Source organism: Perca fluviatilis, chromosome 3 (genome assembly GCF_010015445.1).
Source record: "Perca fluviatilis chromosome 3, GENO_Pfluv_1.0, whole genome shotgun sequence".
NCBI classification, from domain to species: Eukaryota; Metazoa; Chordata; class Actinopteri; order Perciformes; family Percidae; genus Perca; species Perca fluviatilis.
Genome location: NC_053114.1, coordinates 9,199,527 through 9,219,816, shown reverse-complemented (window position 1 = coordinate 9,219,816; position 20,290 = coordinate 9,199,527). Strand labels below are relative to the sequence as shown.

The following is a 20,290-nucleotide window of genomic DNA, read 5'->3' as shown; positions in this document are numbered from 1 at the left end:
ACAACAGTGGTTTCTCTGCCCTGGTGACTGACTGACAGGCTGAGGTTGTAAGGCAAGGCAACTTTATTTCTACAGCACCTTTCAGCAACAAGGCAATTCAATTACATTCCTTTGCACTTAAGTTAGTTCTCCATTAGTTCAATGTTGACAACAGGGCAGTCACCAAGTTTATTGTTAAAGGTTTGTGTCATTATGCAGTTTGCACTAAAAAGTATTTGCTTGTTTACATTCCTTTGCATTTTAGTTAGTTCAATATTAGCCTGTACACAATGTCATTTGTTTATTCATTTATTATTTATAATATGTTCATGTTGTGGAAAAAAAGTTGATCTTTTTTTGTTAATTTTGGCCAAGTTCGGATTGATACCAATCCTGAGTATCTGACTGGCGCACCCCTATCCAAAAGCATAACCAGTTTTATCAATGTTACTCTGAGTGAGCAGTGTTACAAGAATTTTTTAATTTTAATACAACACTTTTTTATAACTGTTTGAATGATACCCAGCCCTACAGCTGGGAGACTGTTGGTTTTAGTGCTCCTTGCTATCACTTTAGCTACATTGTGCTGAGTGACAGTGACACTAGGAAGTGTTTCCCCCGGGTTGACTGCTTTAGCCTGGCGGGCCAGTGGGTTTTGTTCTCAGTATAACTCTAGGGTAACTATCGTTTTTTTTCAACCTGAACCCTATTTTTTTTATATTTTTTTGTGTCTAAGTGGCTGACGGGAACAACAATCTTTGACATTGGTCCAGTATTAAGCGAGATCGCTGCAGTTGGCAGCGGCGAAACAAGCTACAATGTAAGTTAATAGGGCAATTGTCCAGCTTGTATTTACCTTCACAAAAGTGCTTGTTTAGCCACTGACAGGCTCAGATTAATGTTGTGTCTGACAACATGATGGAAAGGATCAGAGATAGGTAATGTTGTCAGACATTTTGAATAATAATCTAAGCCTGTCAGTGGCAAAACGAGCATTTTTGTGAAGGTAAATACAAGCTGGACAATTGCCCTATTAACTTACATTGTAGCTTGTTTCCCTGCTGCCGACTGCAGCGATCTTGCCTAATACTGGACCAATGTCAAAGATTGTTGTTCCCATCAGTCACTTGGACAGAAAAACATAGGAAAATAGGGTTGAAAAAAACGGTAGTTAGCCTTTAAGTTAACCTTTCCAAGTGTAAAGTGGGACACTTAACACTACATTGTGTAATTATTACCTAGTAATGTTCCATTCAGGATAATGGCCCATCTGTTGTTGCTTGATGGGCTTGAGTTTACCATATTATGCTTTCAGCAGGTTTTGGAGTATGCAGTACCTTTGAGGTTATTCTGGAGAATGTTCTAGACAGTATTTGTCATTTTTATGGATGGTTGCAATAATAAGAAACATATGCATAAAGCAGGCATATTTGTCTCCACTCTCATTTTGATAGGAGCATTAACAACTTGAAAAATATCCTTTTTGCAACATCTAGAACAGATTAAAAAAAGTGTGATTAATTTGCGATTAATCACCAGTTAACTATAGACAATCATGCGATTAAATATTTTAATCGCTAAACTGCCGATCCTGTCTGTAACCGGTAGGCTACCGACAACGTTTTAACTGATTTCATAAAAAAATGATTTTTGTGGCCTGGCGGGGGTTCCCATTGGCCTGGCGGCCCGCCAGCTTGTATATTATAAGGGAAACTTTTTTGGTACTGACTGTAAGCACCAAGTGTCGGAAAGTCAAGAAAGGGTGTACCCTATTTCATCATTCATAATACCCAACGGTACCTTTTATCTGTACTTTTTCTCTATAATAACAGAACATTTAATAAGTTGTAAAAATAATTCCAAACCTATTTATTTAGAACATTTCGTTATTTATTTTAAACAATTTACACACCACTCCAAAAAAAACTCCCAACCACTGTATTGGCTTTTCCATGATTCACTGTGACTTGAACAAGCTGCAGAGGCGACGTAGTTTCGCCTCGTCGGCACCACACTGTCAGAGCTGAGATCCGCTCTCTGTCAACGTGCAGAGGGGACAGAGTAGCTTGCACTTACGTGCTCTCAAGTACTGAAATTGTGAAAACCGTGAATCAGTCCTCGGTAGTACCCACATAATTCGGTCGGTACTCGAAAAAGTACAGAGTTCGGTACCCAACTCTATTTTGCACACTTTCTTAGTAAAAGCTTTCCACCGGCCTTTCAGCACGCTATATTGATACTGATAGCTATTTCATTTGTATTTTTGTCTTCTTATTTTATTTAATTTTAATGTATCACTCAATCCTTTGCTTTTTTGACTCCTGAGCTGCTATAACAGCTTATTTCATATGAATGGTGAAGGCACAGCAAAAAGGGTTGCCGACATCGCCCAGGCCCCTGACGCAATGAGGACAGTATGCGCCGGCAGGCCACCAACTTAAAGCCGGCCATTGTGGAAACTGGGCAGGCCTAGACTTAAGTTAATTAACGGGAAACACTGGATTAGTCATGGAAAATGAGAACCGGGCTAGTTTTCCTTTTGTATGAAGCAGCAAAAAAGTTGTAGCATGACGTGTTTGAGTTCATTTACCTGACTTGCCATCGCAACGTCCTGCAATGTGACTATTGCGCTATGTCAAAGCTGAAACGATATATCGTGCAGCCCTAATGTATGTGTATTATGGCACAGGTGTAACACGTTGAATGGTAAAGTGCATGTAAAAGAGTCCCTATTCAGACTGGTAGCAGAAAGGCAGCAGTGTTTGCTGTGTTTCTGCCAGTCTGAATGACCGTCAGATGAAGTTGTTTTTTCATCAGATGATGCTAGTGTTACTCTCCCACTTCATGAATGAATGATGGAAGACTGTTCCTCGGAAGGCCCCGCACTGCAGTATCAGTGTATTTCTCTGGAAAAGACCTGGGGGGCGGGGAATACACACTGTATCAAATATTAACTATGTTACTTGGTGCACTGGGGCATGCAGAAGGGTTTGTTTGGCATATCTATTGCATCTGTCTAAATGAATGAGTGAGGGAATGGAGTGGAGAGACGGAGGGGGAAAAGCAAGGACAATAGAATGGATTAGTGTATGAGCAAGGAGCGAAATAATGCATTAAGAGAGAAAGAGAGGCAAATATGAGAGGAAGATGGAGGCTACAGTATAATTGCTCTCAGTATGACACACAGCACTGTGGCTTCACATAGAATGGAACAGCTAGTGTTGCACGGTATACCGATACTACAAAGGTATCGCTGTACCCTGTGGTTCCTGCTGTCTGGCGGTTACCTCCAGCACGGTAATCTCTGAGCGGCGAGCAGGATCTGTGGCACTCATTCACACGGGCGACAACCGCTTCATACCCTTACCACTGTGATCAAAACCGCTTACCCTCTGCCGCCTACTAGGGAGGCAACAATTATAGATTTTGTTGGTCTGATTATAGTCTGAAAAATAATAAGTTTCACGATTATCAGGATTATTATGCATTAATTAATTTCACTGCAAATGAATGACATTAAATAAACACAGGAACCAGGTGTTATTTATTGCTGCCTTTTGAAACAGAAATAACACATTCACAGTTTTGAATGTTTTGTAAATGATTATATGATCAACCTTTTTATTTAAATTCATCTGAAAAGATTAGAGACTAGAGGTGAATCAGTCACAACACAAACAAAGACCAAGTTGGCAACAACAAAGAAGTTGGTTTGCTAGCTGGTGTGCCTAAAAGTTGGAGGAGCTGCTAGATAAGATGCACCTGTCACAGGGAGATGCACAGCATGTTGCCAATGCGATGGAGAGATCTCTTTGCAGCCTTATGTCCCACAGGAGATGAAGAGGAGCAAGTAAGTAATATTAAGTAGTAACGTCAGTGACATGATCCAGCTGTTGCAGAGTTTTGACTCATACGAACGTAACGCTATCGTCAGCTCGCTCACTGTAAATGCAAACGTCAGATTCTGACTCGTTAACGTTAGCTGTTAATTGTAACGTTACCGTTAACATTAAACAGGCTAACGTTAGCTAACTGGTAACGTTAACAAGCTAAAAAACACTTAACAACCATGTTAACAAACAGTAAAGTCGCTAGCAAGCTTACCAACTTGGGTTGAATTCCTGAGGTCGGAGGCTGGCTCTGCTGTCTTTTCCTGGTGTTTGCTAACTTTATGCAACGTTAAAGCTATAGTGCGTAGTTTCTGCCGCCCCCATGAGGAATTCTAAGTAATGACAACAACACTGTCGGCGCGTCCACATAATACAGCCTTCCGTGAGTTGGAGTGTGGAGCTGATAGTCTTAATTAGCTTTGTAGCAACTCATTTGGCATTGGCTTGAATGTAACGGATGTTCTTTAATATCAAAAAGTTACGCACGTCAACGTCATCGAAATGATTGGAGGTGGCAAGTTACCGCGTGGTGGTGTAAAAGACCCTTAACCTATTCTACCACCGCACCAAATTCTTACCAAATACTTTGAAATCCACACTCTTCACAGTGGCATAACTTAACCGCACAGAAAATAAGTCACTTTAAAAACTGATTTGCCTGTTACTCCTGGTATTTCTTTCTCCCATAACAGTGGTGAAGAACAGCAGGAGCAATTGCCAGGAGTTGAGGTTTCATGAAAACAAAATTTTGTGCTGCCAAACTAATCAGAGCACACAATATATTAATGTTAGCAATATTTTTCTGTTGGCCTATATCCATTTTAGGGGCAAAACATAGTTATTAACATTAAAGGAAAGCTTTCATTGTATGTTTTTTTTTATATTGCATTGCAATAGTCTGTTTAAAGTGCTCATATACCAATCAACTAATACACACTTCTCCATGCTAATAGATGAAGGAGTGATGATACAGTGCTTTGAGGACCAGATGACATGCAGCAAATGATAGAACGCTCATTAAAACCATAAGAAACTTGGACTTGTGACCAAATACTTGAGTTTGACTTGGACTCTAGCTCACAGCCTTGAGACTTGACTTGGACAAAATGACTTGTGAGCATCTCTGGCTTGGGCATCCATCTGTGCCAGCAGAAGAAAAATACAAAAACAGTTACCTGCTGATCAAAATGTCGCTTCGTAGCCAAACAATGGTCAGAAATTCCACAGGGGACCTTTAAAATCTCACTGTGCACGATGATGTGAAAATGAAACCACAACGAAGACGATAGTGAAGTGAAATCATGATATGTCTAAACATAATTTTCTTTATTGATTGGCACTGGTGATGTTAAGTCTGCCTTTGTTAATTTTACAGCGCCTGTCAATATGGTTTATTGTGACCCATAATATGGGGACCCTTTTCTAATGTTTACTGAGTACAGCAGTATCAGCGAAGAATACATGTTGATAGAGCATAACTGCAATATTTGAAATGTCTTTTCATGTATTTCAGTATCTGTCTGTAGGGTTGTGTATTGTTCGCAATATTTGTTAAAGGCAAAATATGTGTCAAACCATTCAGAATTAAGTATTGTGGTGCTGCAGAGACGTCCCGGCCTACAAATCGTATCCTACAGACTAAAGAAAAAAACGTTTGTTCGGTACAGATCCTTGCAAAAATCCCACTTTTATCATTATTATTAGGGCCCGAGCGCCGACAGCGGCGAAGGCCCTATTGAAACTGAAGGAATTATTATTCTTCCTTCGTCCGGCAAATGAATCACCTTTTTGAGGGGCTTAACATACTCAAAAACTGACCACAATTGGCGGTCGCATCAATTCTTGTGAAAGTTTATGTTTTTTAAGGGTTTCGGGAATAGGCGCACAAAAATGGCTCGCTAGTGCCCCCTACAAAGTAAAAAAAAAAATGGAGCCCCTGCAGTACATGAATGTCAAGACGTACAAAAAGCGTCATTGGAGCCATACCCTAAACCCAACACGAAGTCCGCCATTTTGAATTGAAAGTTCGAAATTAGTGCTTTAACGAACTCCTCCTAGAGATTTCATCCGATCAACTTCAAATTTGGCCTCAACATCTTAAAGATGAAAAGTTATTAAAAGAAAAACTTTTCGTCAAACGGTGTGGGCAAGTGTTTAGCGATGAACGAGAAAGTGGCTGTAACTACAGTGTACATTGTCATATCTGCTTGAAATTTCCCACAATCAACAAGAGTCCAGGCCTGAGGACATCTACAGGTAGGGCTGCACGATTATGGCCAAAATGATAATCACGATTATTTTGATCAATATTGAGATCACGATTAATTATCACGATTATTTGTTGATTTTAGCCAAAACAAATTTTATTGTCACATAATTATATAATTATAACTGCTTTTACATCCATATTGTGCTACATTCCTACTAATACATCCATATTGTGCTGCATTCCTCCTTTATTGAAGGATACTTTGAAGGAGTATGCCATTTCAGCTGTTGTGCGACCGCTTTCCACACATGCAAGTTTGCCGTGAAAGATACAGGCAACGCAATTTTCTGTTCACGTTAACGGCGCATGTGGTGCCTGGTATCTACCAGACGGAATAGCTACGCAGATTTCTGTGGCTCATTACACTGCCACTTACATGTCTGCGTTACGCTCTGATGCTCCGAAACCCACGTTAGAGGCAACATAAACATCGCTGAATGTCACGCTAGTAAACACTAATAACACGTTACACAACAGGTAACGTTAGCCTACCGTTAGCCACAGTAGTAACTGGATTAAACACGGCTAAAATGCTGACTGCTAAACAGTGTAGTGTGTCTGTATTTCACTGTAGGATTCCAACAGTGGGACGTCCAACAGTCTGCTGCTAAAGCTATGAGCAAAAAGACACAAACTAGCACTGGTCACTGCTGTTGTCTGAAAAACAACACAGACGGGACAAAACGTTGCGTTTACTGGTAAACTGGTAAACATTGTGAGCGGCTTATGATGACCGACTCCTACCTGTTGTGGAATTTTCCTCACGTTACTCTGTCCTCTGTGACTGTCTACATCTAGAAACTAAGCTGCGCGGTGCAGGCAGGGAACAGCTCTGATTGGCTAATGGAGACATGTGATCAGACAGTGGTTTATGGAGCGCTAGATTGGCTTTGCAAAAACTGGTCTATGAAGGGAATGAAGCATTTTAAATATCGCTCGATCACACAAATTTGATCGTGGGAAGCCAAAATCGTGATCGTGATTAAAATTCGATTAATTGTGCAGCCCTATCTAGAGGCCAATACTGACTTTTGGTCATATTGCCCCCCGCTGGCAACAGGAAATCAGCCTTATATGACAAACATCATCCGATTTACATGAAACTTATAATGTGTTACCTTACCTCTAATAAACAATGAACTACTGCCCCAAGTGGCAGGAGGTTGAAATCAAATAAACACAAACACCAAAATGGCTCTTACACTAATAATTGGACAAATGGGAAAGCCTGTAAGTTAAATGGTAATCCCATCTATGTGACGGATACTTGTGCTAACCTTGTGCTGTTTTGCTGTTACTATTGTATCTTCCAGAGATGGGCAGTGAGTTGCCAGGGACAGTAGCCATGCCTGGGGCCGTTGGAGCCAGTCAGGTGAGGATGGGCGGGACTGTGCCAGGCCGCGGGGGCAAGAGGAGATCAGGAGGGTGAGTATCTTCACAGCTAAACTGCTGTGGAAATGAACCACTACAAATACTTCGGCAAGAGTTTAAAACGTTTTTATAGCAGGGTCTGAAATTAACAGCCAACAGTTCCCAGAAGCTGATGCATTTCTGCTTTGGTAAGGGGCGGCTGTGGCTAGGGCTGGGTATCGTTCAGAATCTTTCGATCCGATGCCAATTTCGATACCTCAGTTTTGATACCGATTCCTAACGATACTTTTTTCGATACCATATGTTTTAAAATCCATTTCAACATCAACAAAAATACATTAAACACAAAGCTTTTATTTTCCACCTTAATTGTGAATCAAAACAGTTATCAAAATTAAAAAAAATCTGGTAAAACTGCTCACTCAGACTAACGTCAGTCAGTCATCAGGGCAGAGAAACCACCGTTGTGGGTGCTTGTAAGAGGAAGTGTAACGTCAACAGCACAGCGACCGCTTTCACCTCGTCATTAATATCATATCACAGCAAACGCTGTCTGTGTGAAGTTTTAAAAAACTGTAACCACACTAGAAACCAACCGTGACTCTCTGTGACTTCAACAAAACTGCAGACAGTTTACTCCGTCCGCACCTCTCCGTGTGTGTGTGTGTGTGTGTGTGTGTGTGTGTGTGTGTGTGTGTGTGTGTGTGTGTGTGGTGTCGGTCGGAGCTCCGCTCTGTGTAATATGCAGTATGCAGAGAGGACAGATAAGCTTGCGCTTACGCGCTCAGACGCGATACGAATTTTTCGATACTCATAGGATTGGAGTATTTCGGTCGGTGCAATAAAAGTAGCAATGTTCGGTGCCCAGCCCTAGCTGTGGCTCAGGTGGTAGAGCGGTCGCCTACCAATAGGAAGGTTTGTGGTTCAATCCATGGCCCTGCAGTTCCATGTCAAAGTGTTCAGTGTCTTGCCCAAGGATCCCCAAATTGGTCCTGATGCTAGGGGGGGAGGGATAGGGCTGGGTGATATGGAGAAAATCAAATATCATGATGTTTTTTTCCAAATACCTCAATATTGATACCGCAACGATATTGTAGTGTTAACTATTGGTGCTTTCACAAAGTATTTACACAATGAGATTTTTTCTTTCTTTTTTTAAAGCTACATTGTGTAAGAATTACTCCCATCTAGCATTGAGATCATATATCGCAATCAATCTCTCTCTCGCCACGCAGTATTGCAGCTACGGTAGCCTTCACGCTTCAAAAAGCGAAGGTGTACAAAAGGCCGTCTATCAGCCGTCATTGTTGGAGTTCATGCGTTCTCTTAATACATCCATGGGTTCATGTCGGAGAGTAGCGCGGACACCACGATCGGGCACACGCTCCACCCGACGGAAAGGAGAGAGAAAGAAAAGGAGACTGCAGCGGTCCAGAGGATAATTAACTTGTTGGGATTTGGTGTGCCTCCAAAGCAGCTCCAATGTTCACTCTTTTTCAGAAAATGACATAACTTTACTGTATTGCAGGCAGCCTTTAAAACCAGGAAAAGACATAACTTATGCCATACTACGATATCCAAAATCTAAGTCGATATCTAGTCTCATATCACGATATCGATATAATATCGATATATTGCCCAGCTCTAGGGGGGAAGCGATGCGACCACTTGTGTCTTTCGGATGTTTCAAGTAGGATCTCAAAACTCTGTTATGAGTGGAACCCCATTTGACATGTGAATGGCATTTACAGGTTCTGCTTTAGTGTGGAAAGAGCAGGCTATGTACACAAGCTCAGTACCTTGAATATTCTAATCCTCAGGGGCCAAAGCAATGCATTTAACCCATGCACAGACATTATGGCTACATACACATGCATAAATAATACAAACTTGATCTAGGCAACATGCCAAGTAAACATGGCACAGGAAGACAACAGGGACTTGTTCTTGTCTATATCATTGTTGCTTTATTTATTAAGGTGTGTGTGTGTGTGTGTGTGTGTGTGTGTGTGTGTGTGTGTGTGTGTGTGTGTGTGTGTGTGTGTGCGTGCTTGTGTGCGTGCGTGCGTGTGTGGATGAGCCAGATTGTAGTTGAGGAATAGTATCCCAAGACAACAGCAGACACAATAATCCCCATCCTGTTGCTGACATGGTGCATAAAGCCGTCAGGTAGATCATGCATACAAACTGAGCCTTGACAGGCCGCTGCGAAGGCAGCAGAGTGGAGCGGCTCCTTTTATTCCCTATGAGGAGAGCGGTATGAGCCAAGTCCAATAAGACACCATAAGGCCAGCTAGAACAACAAAATAAGCTTTCTCAAGAAGCCATGCAGAGCAACAGGAAGCAGCAAGACATTAGTAAAGTTACACATCAACAGTATCCACATATATATAATACATAATATAATATAATATAATAGACATAACAGCTAAGAACAATGACCACATTCTGAACAGATTAAGATAAAGAATAGACAGGAATATTAGGTACACAAGTATATTAAAAAGTGTATATAAATAAATATAGTGTATACATCTGTATATTGCATATGTACGAATATCAATATTGGTAGATGGGCTAGACTAGAGACTAAATGCAGTTCACCACACCCATATAATAATAGAGTCAGTAGTCATTTAAATAGTTCAAATAACCACACAAGGATCTTTGATGTTTGGAAGTGATGGCCCGCTTGTTTGGTCTGCCAGTGTCCATGCATTCGATGCTGTCACTGTTTAGTTGTTTTAGCTGGAGCAGTGGTGATATTACTGCTGTAACATGGCTGATTATCAGTAGTTTGCAGATTATCTGTATCAGCGTCTTATTTGGTTGATAACCGATAAAGTTAATTTTTAAAAAGTGTGCTACTTTGGCTCGGCTACAGCTCTGTGTCTGTCCCTCTGCTTCGGTTTCACTCACCACGGAGTCTGACTTAATGTCCCGCCCACAACACTATCTGACTATCTTTTACTGGGCATTATGTTGAAAGTTTCTAATTTATTAAATAATTGCTTAAAGCATCTAAACAAAGGTTTGTGTCGGAGTTTGTAACATTCCAAAATCTTAATTTTGACTTAAAGATTTTCATTTTCACTGTAAATGCATATCGGTTCCAAATATCGGTAATCGGTTTCATTAACTGCTAATAATCGGTATCGGTATTGGCCTCGAAAAACTAGTATCGGCCGATCCTTAATCCCGTCAGTGAATTTCTCCATAAACCCCTCAACCTCTGCACAACAAGCGACTTCATAATAATAATCCAGCCTGATTGTTTCTCTGAGCAACTTTTTTCTATATTGATAGTGTCAGTTTGTTTAACAATGGGGACAATGTATGCAGAGGCACAAATACACCAATTCATGTTAAAGGGGCAGAAAGTGTGGATGGCTTGATGACACCTCAAACTGAATTCAAAGTTTTCTCTCAGTTCGACTCTGATTGCAGAAGTTGATGAAATACTTTTTTGGTTCAGGAGGAGTTTAGCATTTTTCACTGAAACTAAAACAATGGTGAAGAAGCAGGGCGTACGTCACAGCGCTCCATGTCACGCTGCTCTGCCTTTCATTCCCATCACCCTTTTCTGTTTCCATTATTTTGCAGTTAGGGTTTAGTACAAGACTACGTAGGTAATAGAGATGCACCGATTTCAATTTTCTAGGCCGATTCCGATTTCCAGTTTTTCATTGAGTTTGACCTGCCCATACCGATTTTAGCCGATTCCGATTTCATTTTTTCTAACCATTTTACAGCACACACAAATATTTATTTTCAATTTTTTCTTTAATAGAACATTTTACATTTTGCATAGAACATAGAACATGTTCGATCGCTATAAAATAGAACTATATGAATTACTCATGGTGTGGGAAATTCACACACATCTAAAGTGCAATGTTATGGAAGAACCATTTTCTTCTTTTCACATCCAATATCCAACTAAAAAAATTTGATCTATTTAGCAAACTAAACTTCTGTGATTGTTAGAGTGCGTGTCGGAGAATAGCGCGGACACGCGCTTCACACCGCGAGCGGGCATGCACGCCACCCGGCGGAAAAGGGAGAAAGGATAAAGAGACTTGAGTCGTGGAGGATAACTAGCCAGTTGAGACCGCGTGTGTGCGTCCTTGAGAACTGTAAGTTGTATAACTTATGTTGTCATTCATTGTTAGCTGGTGATTTTGTTGCTTGCGTTCTTCACCTGCTGGCTAGGTTGCACGTGGCTGTTGATTCAATATTATGGCGATTGTTGAATGCCCTTGCTCACGTTTGAATTTTATGTGCATTATTTACATGCTACAGTTTTTACACTGCATTAAGATAATGTAATTGATAGTGGGTTTATTGTTATTATTTGCTAGCCTATATATATAATTCCTATGCATTGTGTAGGGTAGCCTTTACAATGTTATTTATTTACAGCATTTGACCGGCATAAAATCGGCATATGTCAGACTGACTGGCTGGTCGCCGGTAACGGCTGATCACGTGAAAATCGGCCAATTCCGGTCACCAGCTGGTCAATCGGTGCATCTCTAGTGGGTAAGGGTTTGCAGTCTAGTTATACTGAGAAGCTCTTTATACAGGGTGGATAAGCTATCATCTGACACCCACAGCAAACGTTTGTCGCTTATGACTGCTTTCAAACTTTGTGTCAAAGTGATTTAATCCCAGTGTTTGGGCAATGACATGATCATAAGAGGAAAGCATCAGATGCTCTGGTTAATTTGTCAGCAGATATAACTGTATCACTTTGCAGCAGCAGAATCAAATGAGGAAGAACTTCAAACTCGCACACAGATACAGATACACAGGTCACAAACATGTAAGTGTGTCTGTGTGGCACGGAAAGGTGTGTCAGATGTTTGTTGGGTGACCATACAGATGTTTTTTTAATGTTATCTGTTGATCGTTGGAGCAGTGTGAGCAGACAATAACGTTTTTTCTTATCTTATTTTCAGCTTATGTCTGCTGTCTTCAGCTGTTTAAAGTGATTGTTGTGGATATACATATTAAATACCAGAAAACACAGGGAATTTAGTCATGACAGAGCGCGAGCTGCTCTACGTCTAACAGAAGTAGTAACTGTGTTTCCTGTGGTTGTTTCCCAGAATGGACTTTGACGACGAAGACGGAGAGGGACCTAGCAAATTTTCAAGGTGAGAACACCGAAGGCAGATAGCGCCGGTCCTGAAATGTTGTAGAACTATAGTTCACAACGACAACACAGGTCCTGTTTCAGGGTATCTGCGGGTATGATACATTAAAGTTGGTGGATGTCATTTTTTTTACTGCACTCAATTCAAAAAAGGTTTGTAGTACAAGTATGTATCAGTTTTCTTAGGTTTTTAAATTGATCTTAGCATGATTAATTAAAAATCTCTTAAAAGGTCTAAAATGTGCCTTTAAGAACCCTGCAGATACCCTGTGTTTGTAACATTGACTGCATTACTTCCCCCCCCCTTCCATCAAATATACAGTCTATGTTTTCCTTTTTTTTAAAGAGGGACTAAAGTCTTTCTCTGTCACTGCATCTCATGCGTCCTATCCCATTTAATTGACCTCAACTTGTTTTCCTTTTCTTTCTCATATTGTGTAGTGTGTACGTCTGTAGGATGGACAAGAAGTGCTTTATTTCAGTGGATCTGTTTCTGCTAAATTGAGTGGTGAGGAGGAGCTGCTCTCTGCTGAACACAGGAGTAACTGCACTCTTGATAAGGGACAGTAGCATCACGTGTAGGATTTATTTGGCCACAGGAAGGCTCCGTAGTCACACTGTGAAAGGGTTTGCCACTGTACATACACTTTGTACATACATGTACAGTGTTTTTCAATTAAAAAAATATGCAATTCGACATAATTTTAGACCATTATTATCACCATTGCTGCGTCTGAAACTTTGGAAAAGCTAGAGCAGATAATAAATAAATAACACTCAGAAAGCTTAAAGACAACGCTTGCTAAAGAAGTCCAACTACAGTCATTAGATCTGAGAAAAGTATTTTAGTTTTTCGCAGTCATTTCACATTCATTCAGCTTAGGTGCTGACAAAAACGGCTTGGGTGCTGCACCTAAGACATAATGGCAGGGAAAACCCTGCATGCATGTTTTTCCCCATAAAATAGATCATCCAATGCTGCCTCCCATAGCCAGGAGTTTTAGTTCACTCTGCTTCTCAGAATGTGACTTACAGTAATGCACAGAGACCAAACTGGTAAAGAAGGAAGAGTTGACCCAATCCAAAGTGTGTTTGAGGGAACGGGTTGTGCTGAATGTTTTAGGCTGTAACATCAGCAAAGTATGAAGACAGCTGAGAGGGACAAGTTCAGTTGCACACAACAGGACAGGACCGTCCAAACACTGACAATGTGACTGAGTGGAAACACCAGTCTGAAATCAACAGAAGGATATCAGAGATTAGTTTCTCTAGATTCTAACTTTGGTTCAGTAGAGTTCATTCTACAATAAGGGCCGTTTGCCTTTACTTAATCTACTCTTTTTAAGTAAGGAGTGACTCCGGCCTTTTTTTAACTAGTGTTTCTGTATTTTAATGGACATTTTAAAGGAAATTAGAGCCTGGGTCTACTTTCTATACTTTAGTAATGATTACTTTTACTATAAATTCCCCATCTCACAGCCTTCATCAGAAGATGGGGTTTGCTGATTTGTCTTGTATATTAACAGTTGTACATGTATGAAACAAGTACTTTTTAAAAGTTAACTAATTCAAATTAAAGTGGCTATATGTAACTTTCAGTTTGTGTTGATTAATTACGGTTACCTGTATCGTGAGCTAAAACAGGTATCACTGTCACTGTGTCACGAGCCAAAGCATTAAGAGTTTGTTGTAGCAACCAAAAAAATAATACCTTAGATTAATATTTCATGAAACACAAGGACGCTTTACACAAGTACAGGGGGACAAGGGAAAAGAAAATAGTAGGCCAACAACATAAAGACGGAGTAAAAGGAATAAAACGTCTGCGCTAAATGGAAGGGAGAAATAATTTAATGTTGGCTACTGACATACAACCACATTGCACAATCTAAAGTTATTTTATGAATGAAATAGACTTATTACATACCTGAGGGCCAATTTGACGACGTTTTTGAATCATTTACTATCCCGGTTATTGTCTCCAGCTGTTGAAAGCCCGACAGAGATTGACTCCGTTTTCGCCAATCGTCTTTCACTTTCCTTTTTAGCTTTTAGTTGCTCTTCATTTAATTTCCTTCTTTCCTGTGATGGCCCTGCCCCAGTATCAGCCATAACTACCACAGATAACTTCTCAAATAACATTAAAATACAATTAGGCCTAGTGTAAATTAAGAAATCTCCTGTTGCCTTTTACCTGGCTTTTCTGGTGTTACAAAGAAATCTGTGACCCTTCAGAATGCGTTACTGTAGCGCCATCTACCTGCCGCAAATCATTCTGTGACTACGCGGGAAAAGTCAAACCGGAGCAACGGCACTGATACAAACTGTGTAAAAATAGCATTCTTTTCACTGTTAGTCTCGTTTGCTGTTACAGCTCATTTAAGATCATTGTATGAAAAAAATTTCAGAAACACCAAAAAGTTACATATAGTCAATTTAAGTAAAATATTTAAAAAATATATAACTATATAAGTTGCTCAAATTTAATTTGTCAAATTTGGATCTCATTCTAAATTAAATCCTGGCACTTAGGTAGTCAGTTGCTTATGAGCATTGCCACATGGAATCTTGGGACGCAGAATTTTCGGCAGAATCTTTCACAGAATTTCCGCAGATTTTAACTGAATTAAAAAATATTTTATCAGATTATCAGACCTGAGTTTACCTTGAGTTTCTTGATTGTCTGACCCCCCGTATGGTACTGTCAGCATTTTGGGAGTTAATATAAGGCCACAACTCTGAAAATAAAACCCAGAATGTAAGAAAGACCTAGTTTTGTAATTGGCCTTTTCTCAGAATAGAGCAAAGTATTTATATAATATAGTTTTGTTCAGTTTTGCCCATGTTCTATTCATCCTTCTTTGAATCATCTACTCTGCATTGATATGTGACAATCATTGGATGTGAGGAATACAGATAATGAATCTGCTGCCTGATGCTTTCTACCTCTATATGTACAGTGTGTTACATGCTGCATCCTCTCCCCTCTGTAGGTATGATGATGATGATCAGATTCCTGGTGGGGGAAAGGAGAGATACGCCAGGTAGGCTGAGCCAGCTGAGGCCACAGAGGATTATCCATTCAGGGCTCAGCAAACTGTTTAACCTGCACACTATACACCCGTTCTGACTTGAAGAAACCAAATACTTACAACTGGGCCCATATTTATCAAGCCTCTGGGAATGACTCACAAAGAATTGACATAAGACTACAAAAAATCTTGCGTTTAAAAGTTAGTTACCAGGCATCTCAGTCGTAATTTAAGTGAAGTGTAGGACTATATCTTAAAGTGTCAGTGTTAGAGATGATTCACAACACTTTGTCACTTTGACACTTTGTTGGATGACAACGTAGTCATGGACCAATCACTGAATAGATTTCCTTATTTAAGAATATTCTCAGATACATTCACATTGAATGGTGAAATAATTCCTAAGAGAATTTTGCATTCAACACATATATTTGACAATAAATAATTTTCAAGAGAATACATTATGATATACACATTGAAAATAAAAGATAAACACATTTTCCACCATGTCTTAATTACAAATTTGAAACCAGTGTGCTGTTAACTGACCTGCCTATTTATAGCCTAGATTTCATATGTTGTGCCTTGCTGTCCAAAATTATAAAGTTTGCTCGTCGTCAAACATTTCAAAAACATTCTTCCTCTCCTGAAAGATTGGCGCATGTCTCTGTCATCATAAACCCCTACTGGCTACTGATGCTTAGCTTTTAGAAATTTGATAACTTGCTTTTATACTTAAGTTTAATAGTAGGAGTACATTTCATGAATTCTCAGCACTTCAGACTAAAATGGCACTTTGAGAAGCTTGATAAATACAGGCCCTGGTGCCAAAAGAGTCAGGATAGGGTAAAAATTCAAGTAGTAATAATAAAAAAAAGATACAGTATATAAAACAAATATACAGTATATATGTGTGTGTGTGTGTGTATATATATATATATATATATATATATATATATACACACACACACACACAAGTTAATACACAATTACCCTCATTTATCAACCTAACGTAGAAACCAGCGCAGATATAAGCACAGAAATCCTCTTACAACAGGCTTCACGTGTGATTCATGAAATGTTCGTATCACACCAATCAGAGCGTAAGAATGGTCGTACATTGATAAATGCAGCGGCTGGAAACGATCGTAATTTAAATATCATGCCCCAATATATTCTCGGTTTTGAGCCCCTGCAATTTACGACATGGCGAGACGTAATCCGGCTGAGAAGCGGCACTTTTCAGAGGTGGAGACTGAAACCCTGATATCTCAGGTTCATTTGCACTAACGTGTGTACTTTTTGGCAGCCTGAAAACTGGTCAACAGTGTTGCCGTAGTAAATCGGACTCCAGCTGAAGTTTATTTAATTTATACATGCTTGACATATGTATTCTATGGTCCTAATAGTATTATAGGCTTATATTGCAATCTCTTAGGCCTACATGTAGGTGTACTTATATTTAAATAAACACACAGTAGCGGTCCGGAGTTTATGCAGTGTCTTTTATTTTACTTTTTTTTTTTTTTTTATGAGTCAGAACGAGGCAACAGCTGAGAGAGAGCGCGTGTCCTCCGCCACCCGTGCTGGACCACCACCTCGACCCTGTCTCCTGACAGCACAGGGGCTGGAAAAACAAGCCGAAATAACTCGGTCAATGGCAGAAATAAATCATTCACTTGAAAGAGAAACAAAAACCTGAAGAATAAATAAAAATGTTGTGCATCGTCATGTTTCCTGTATGGAATAATATCCTGTCTCCTTCGTATAGCCCCGGTTGGGGCTGTGCTGGACACTGCTCTCTGGGCATCGGGGCATAGAGGTCTTCTAAAAGAGCCAGATCTGCCATTGCTGATAAGTGATCAACTGATGACTTCTCCTTCTCCTGTTAAACTGATTATATGCTGCACTGCAAGTCCACACGGACTCCAAAACTTGGGTACACGAGTTCAGACCAGACGTGAGATTTTTTCGCAGCCTACGCTCACGTTCAAATTGATAAATGCCGAGCTTTGCGTAGGAATCGGTGTACGCCCGTCCTACGCCTGTTATAGGTCGTACACACGTTTCATAAATGAGGGCCAATATGTTTGCATACATCCCAAATGTGCTGTTATTTACAGTAGATGCACAAACAGGAGCCAACACATTAAGCAGGACAAAAGTAAGAAACCATGAGAGGAAAAAAGGATTGTGTCATGTCAAGTTAGAAGCAAGAGCAGGTTGATTGTAGATAATTAAAGACAGATGCCTTAAAAAAAAAAAAGAAGGTGTAATCGATCTAAGTGAGGTGAGCAAGGTGTTCCAATCAGATGGCGCTTTAAATTTAAAGGCACGCCGTCCAATTTCTTTGGACATTCTGGGAACAAAGAAAAAGGGGTACTCAGTATGTCTCAGACTGTATGTTGATCTATATGGGACAAGATGTTGTTTTAAATAAGTAGGATAGTTAAAGAAAATTGATTTAAAAATAAACTGCAGCCAGTGAAAATTCCTTCTGGATTTAGGTGTTAACCAATTAAGTGACTCAACTATCCATATGAAAGTCCTTATCAGACCAGAATGTGTTGTTTTTGGTCAGTTTGTTTTATATCAGATGTCTGGCCAAAGAAGCCATTCCACTGTGGTGGGGGGAGGAGTTTACTCAGCAGGTGTGCAGTCAGTTGGGCTGGGTGATAGAAACACCGAGCGACACATTGGTTGAAAATGTACTAACAACAAATGACATCACAGAAATGAATCCATCCAAGAAAAACTAAACTAAAAACACCCACAGTGTCAAACACCAGAAAGTAGACAAATCCCTTTGGAACAAACAATGAAGCACTGAGCAACAAACTGCAACATTACTATCTGCTTTCTTAGCTTTGTTCCATATATCCTGGACATGCTTTTTCTCTTTTTAAATAGTAAAATACATGGTGAAACGGACGTTCAGAAATGAGGGATTCAAACTTAAAGCCTCAGTGCGTAACTTTTTGATATTAATGAATGTCCGTTACATTCAAGCCATTGGCACATGAGTTGCTACAAAGCTAATTAAGACTATAAGTTCCAACTCTCTCTGTATTTCTCAGTATGACTATGTTCAGAAGATTGTCTCTTACAGTGACTCTGCCGCGCAGAAACTCAAGTGAAGATAATTACCTCTTCTGAAGAGTCCATGTTTTTTTAACCCTCCTTGTCCTCCTCGGCTACTAGCATCTGTGTGGAGGAAGTGTGGGGGGGGTGCGCGTTTATGGAAGGCTGTATCATGTGGACGCACCGACAGTGTTGTTGTCATTACTTAGAATTCCTCATGGGGGAGACAGAAACTACGCACTATAGCTTTATTGAGCCATAATTGACCATCCCTGGCTGTGAGCAGTGATGTACAGATTTTCCGTTTGCCACACACTTCTTGATACTGTGTTGAATACCAGAGAAATATAAGCTCAAGGAAATCTTAAAGCTCAACAGAAATATTGACGTTATATCATCATTATATCATGATACCATATATATTGATATAAACTGATATAAAAACACTAAACCTGTTACATGCTGCCTGATGGAGATGCTCACACAACTAGTAGAGTGTCCAGACTTTCCAGAAGAGAATCCTGTTCCCTCGATTGTTCTACTAGAAGAGTAGAGAATAACATTTAAGAAGAAAACATACTTTTTAGGCTTTTCATTTATTTAGTTTTGGCAAGAGAATTGTCCAAAATATTTGATATTGGGAATCGAACCCGCGGCCGCTACGTTGAGGACTGAGCCTCTGTATATAGGCAAGCACGCTACCATGTGAGCGCCTTCCCGAGGCTATTTTGCAGAGGCCCCGTGGCTTTTCCCGGTGCGTAGCGCCACCCATGACGATTGTGATTGGTTTAACTCTCTGAGGTCTAAGGCCATTTTCACACATCTTCTTAAATTTACCATTTTAAGGTATTTGCATATAACTGATCCCCATGTTTTCATATCAAAATGTTCAGAACAAACTCGGCTTTCTGTTGAATGACGTCCACTTTTTTTTATAGATTTTTGGAGCTAAAACTGAAACTTTGATGTTGGCTTTTTGAAATTCCTCAAATCTCTTTTGAAAACAAACAATTATCCATACCGTGCCCTGGCCCGCCAGGTGGGACCGGCCAGGTGGGACTCTGGCATGGTAGGCATCACTGTGATCGCTAAACGTGCTCGGGTCAGGTTCTTAATTTACAGATGAACGGGAACTGTAGTCTGTGAGTCCCGCAATGTAAGGATATAATTGTATAATCTGTCCCTGAATGTTGTATTGCAGTGTGAGTGCAGGCCAGCGGGGGAGTGGGGAGGGGGGACAATCGTGGTCAGGCACAGTTCAAGAGCCTGAGTGTGGTTAGGGCTGCACGTTTCGGGGGGAAAAATGTAATTGCGATTCTTCTGCCAGATATTGCGATTATTTTTTAAAAGTTTAGCTAAAGTTCAATTTTCACTGTGTAACAGATAAAACATGTCAGGGAGCATTGTAACATGAGACGCCATCAAAACTGCTCTATATTCCTATGCAATGATGAAAACATTGATACAAATGCCCAGCAATTGCAAGTGTTTCTTTTAATAAGCATGGAAC

General features: G+C 40.1%; 1 protein-coding gene across 2 annotated transcripts in view; it reads left to right on the top strand.

Moving 5' to 3' along the window:
* The window catches only part of arnt2 (aryl-hydrocarbon receptor nuclear translocator 2), a 76,336-nt gene that overhangs the window by 9,761 nt on the left and 46,285 nt on the right, over window positions 1–20,290 (top strand). Inside the window, exons 2-4 of one of the 2 annotated variants that reach the window (XM_039794769.1) lie at window positions 7,452–7,563; window positions 12,621–12,668; window positions 15,661–15,711. In XM_039794769.1, the coding sequence (XP_039650703.1) occupies window positions 7,452–7,563; window positions 12,621–12,668; window positions 15,661–15,711 (211 nt within the window). The remainder of the gene's footprint in view (window positions 1–7,451; window positions 7,564–12,620; window positions 12,669–15,660; window positions 15,712–20,290) is intronic. The other variant, XM_039794771.1, reaches the window with a different exon arrangement.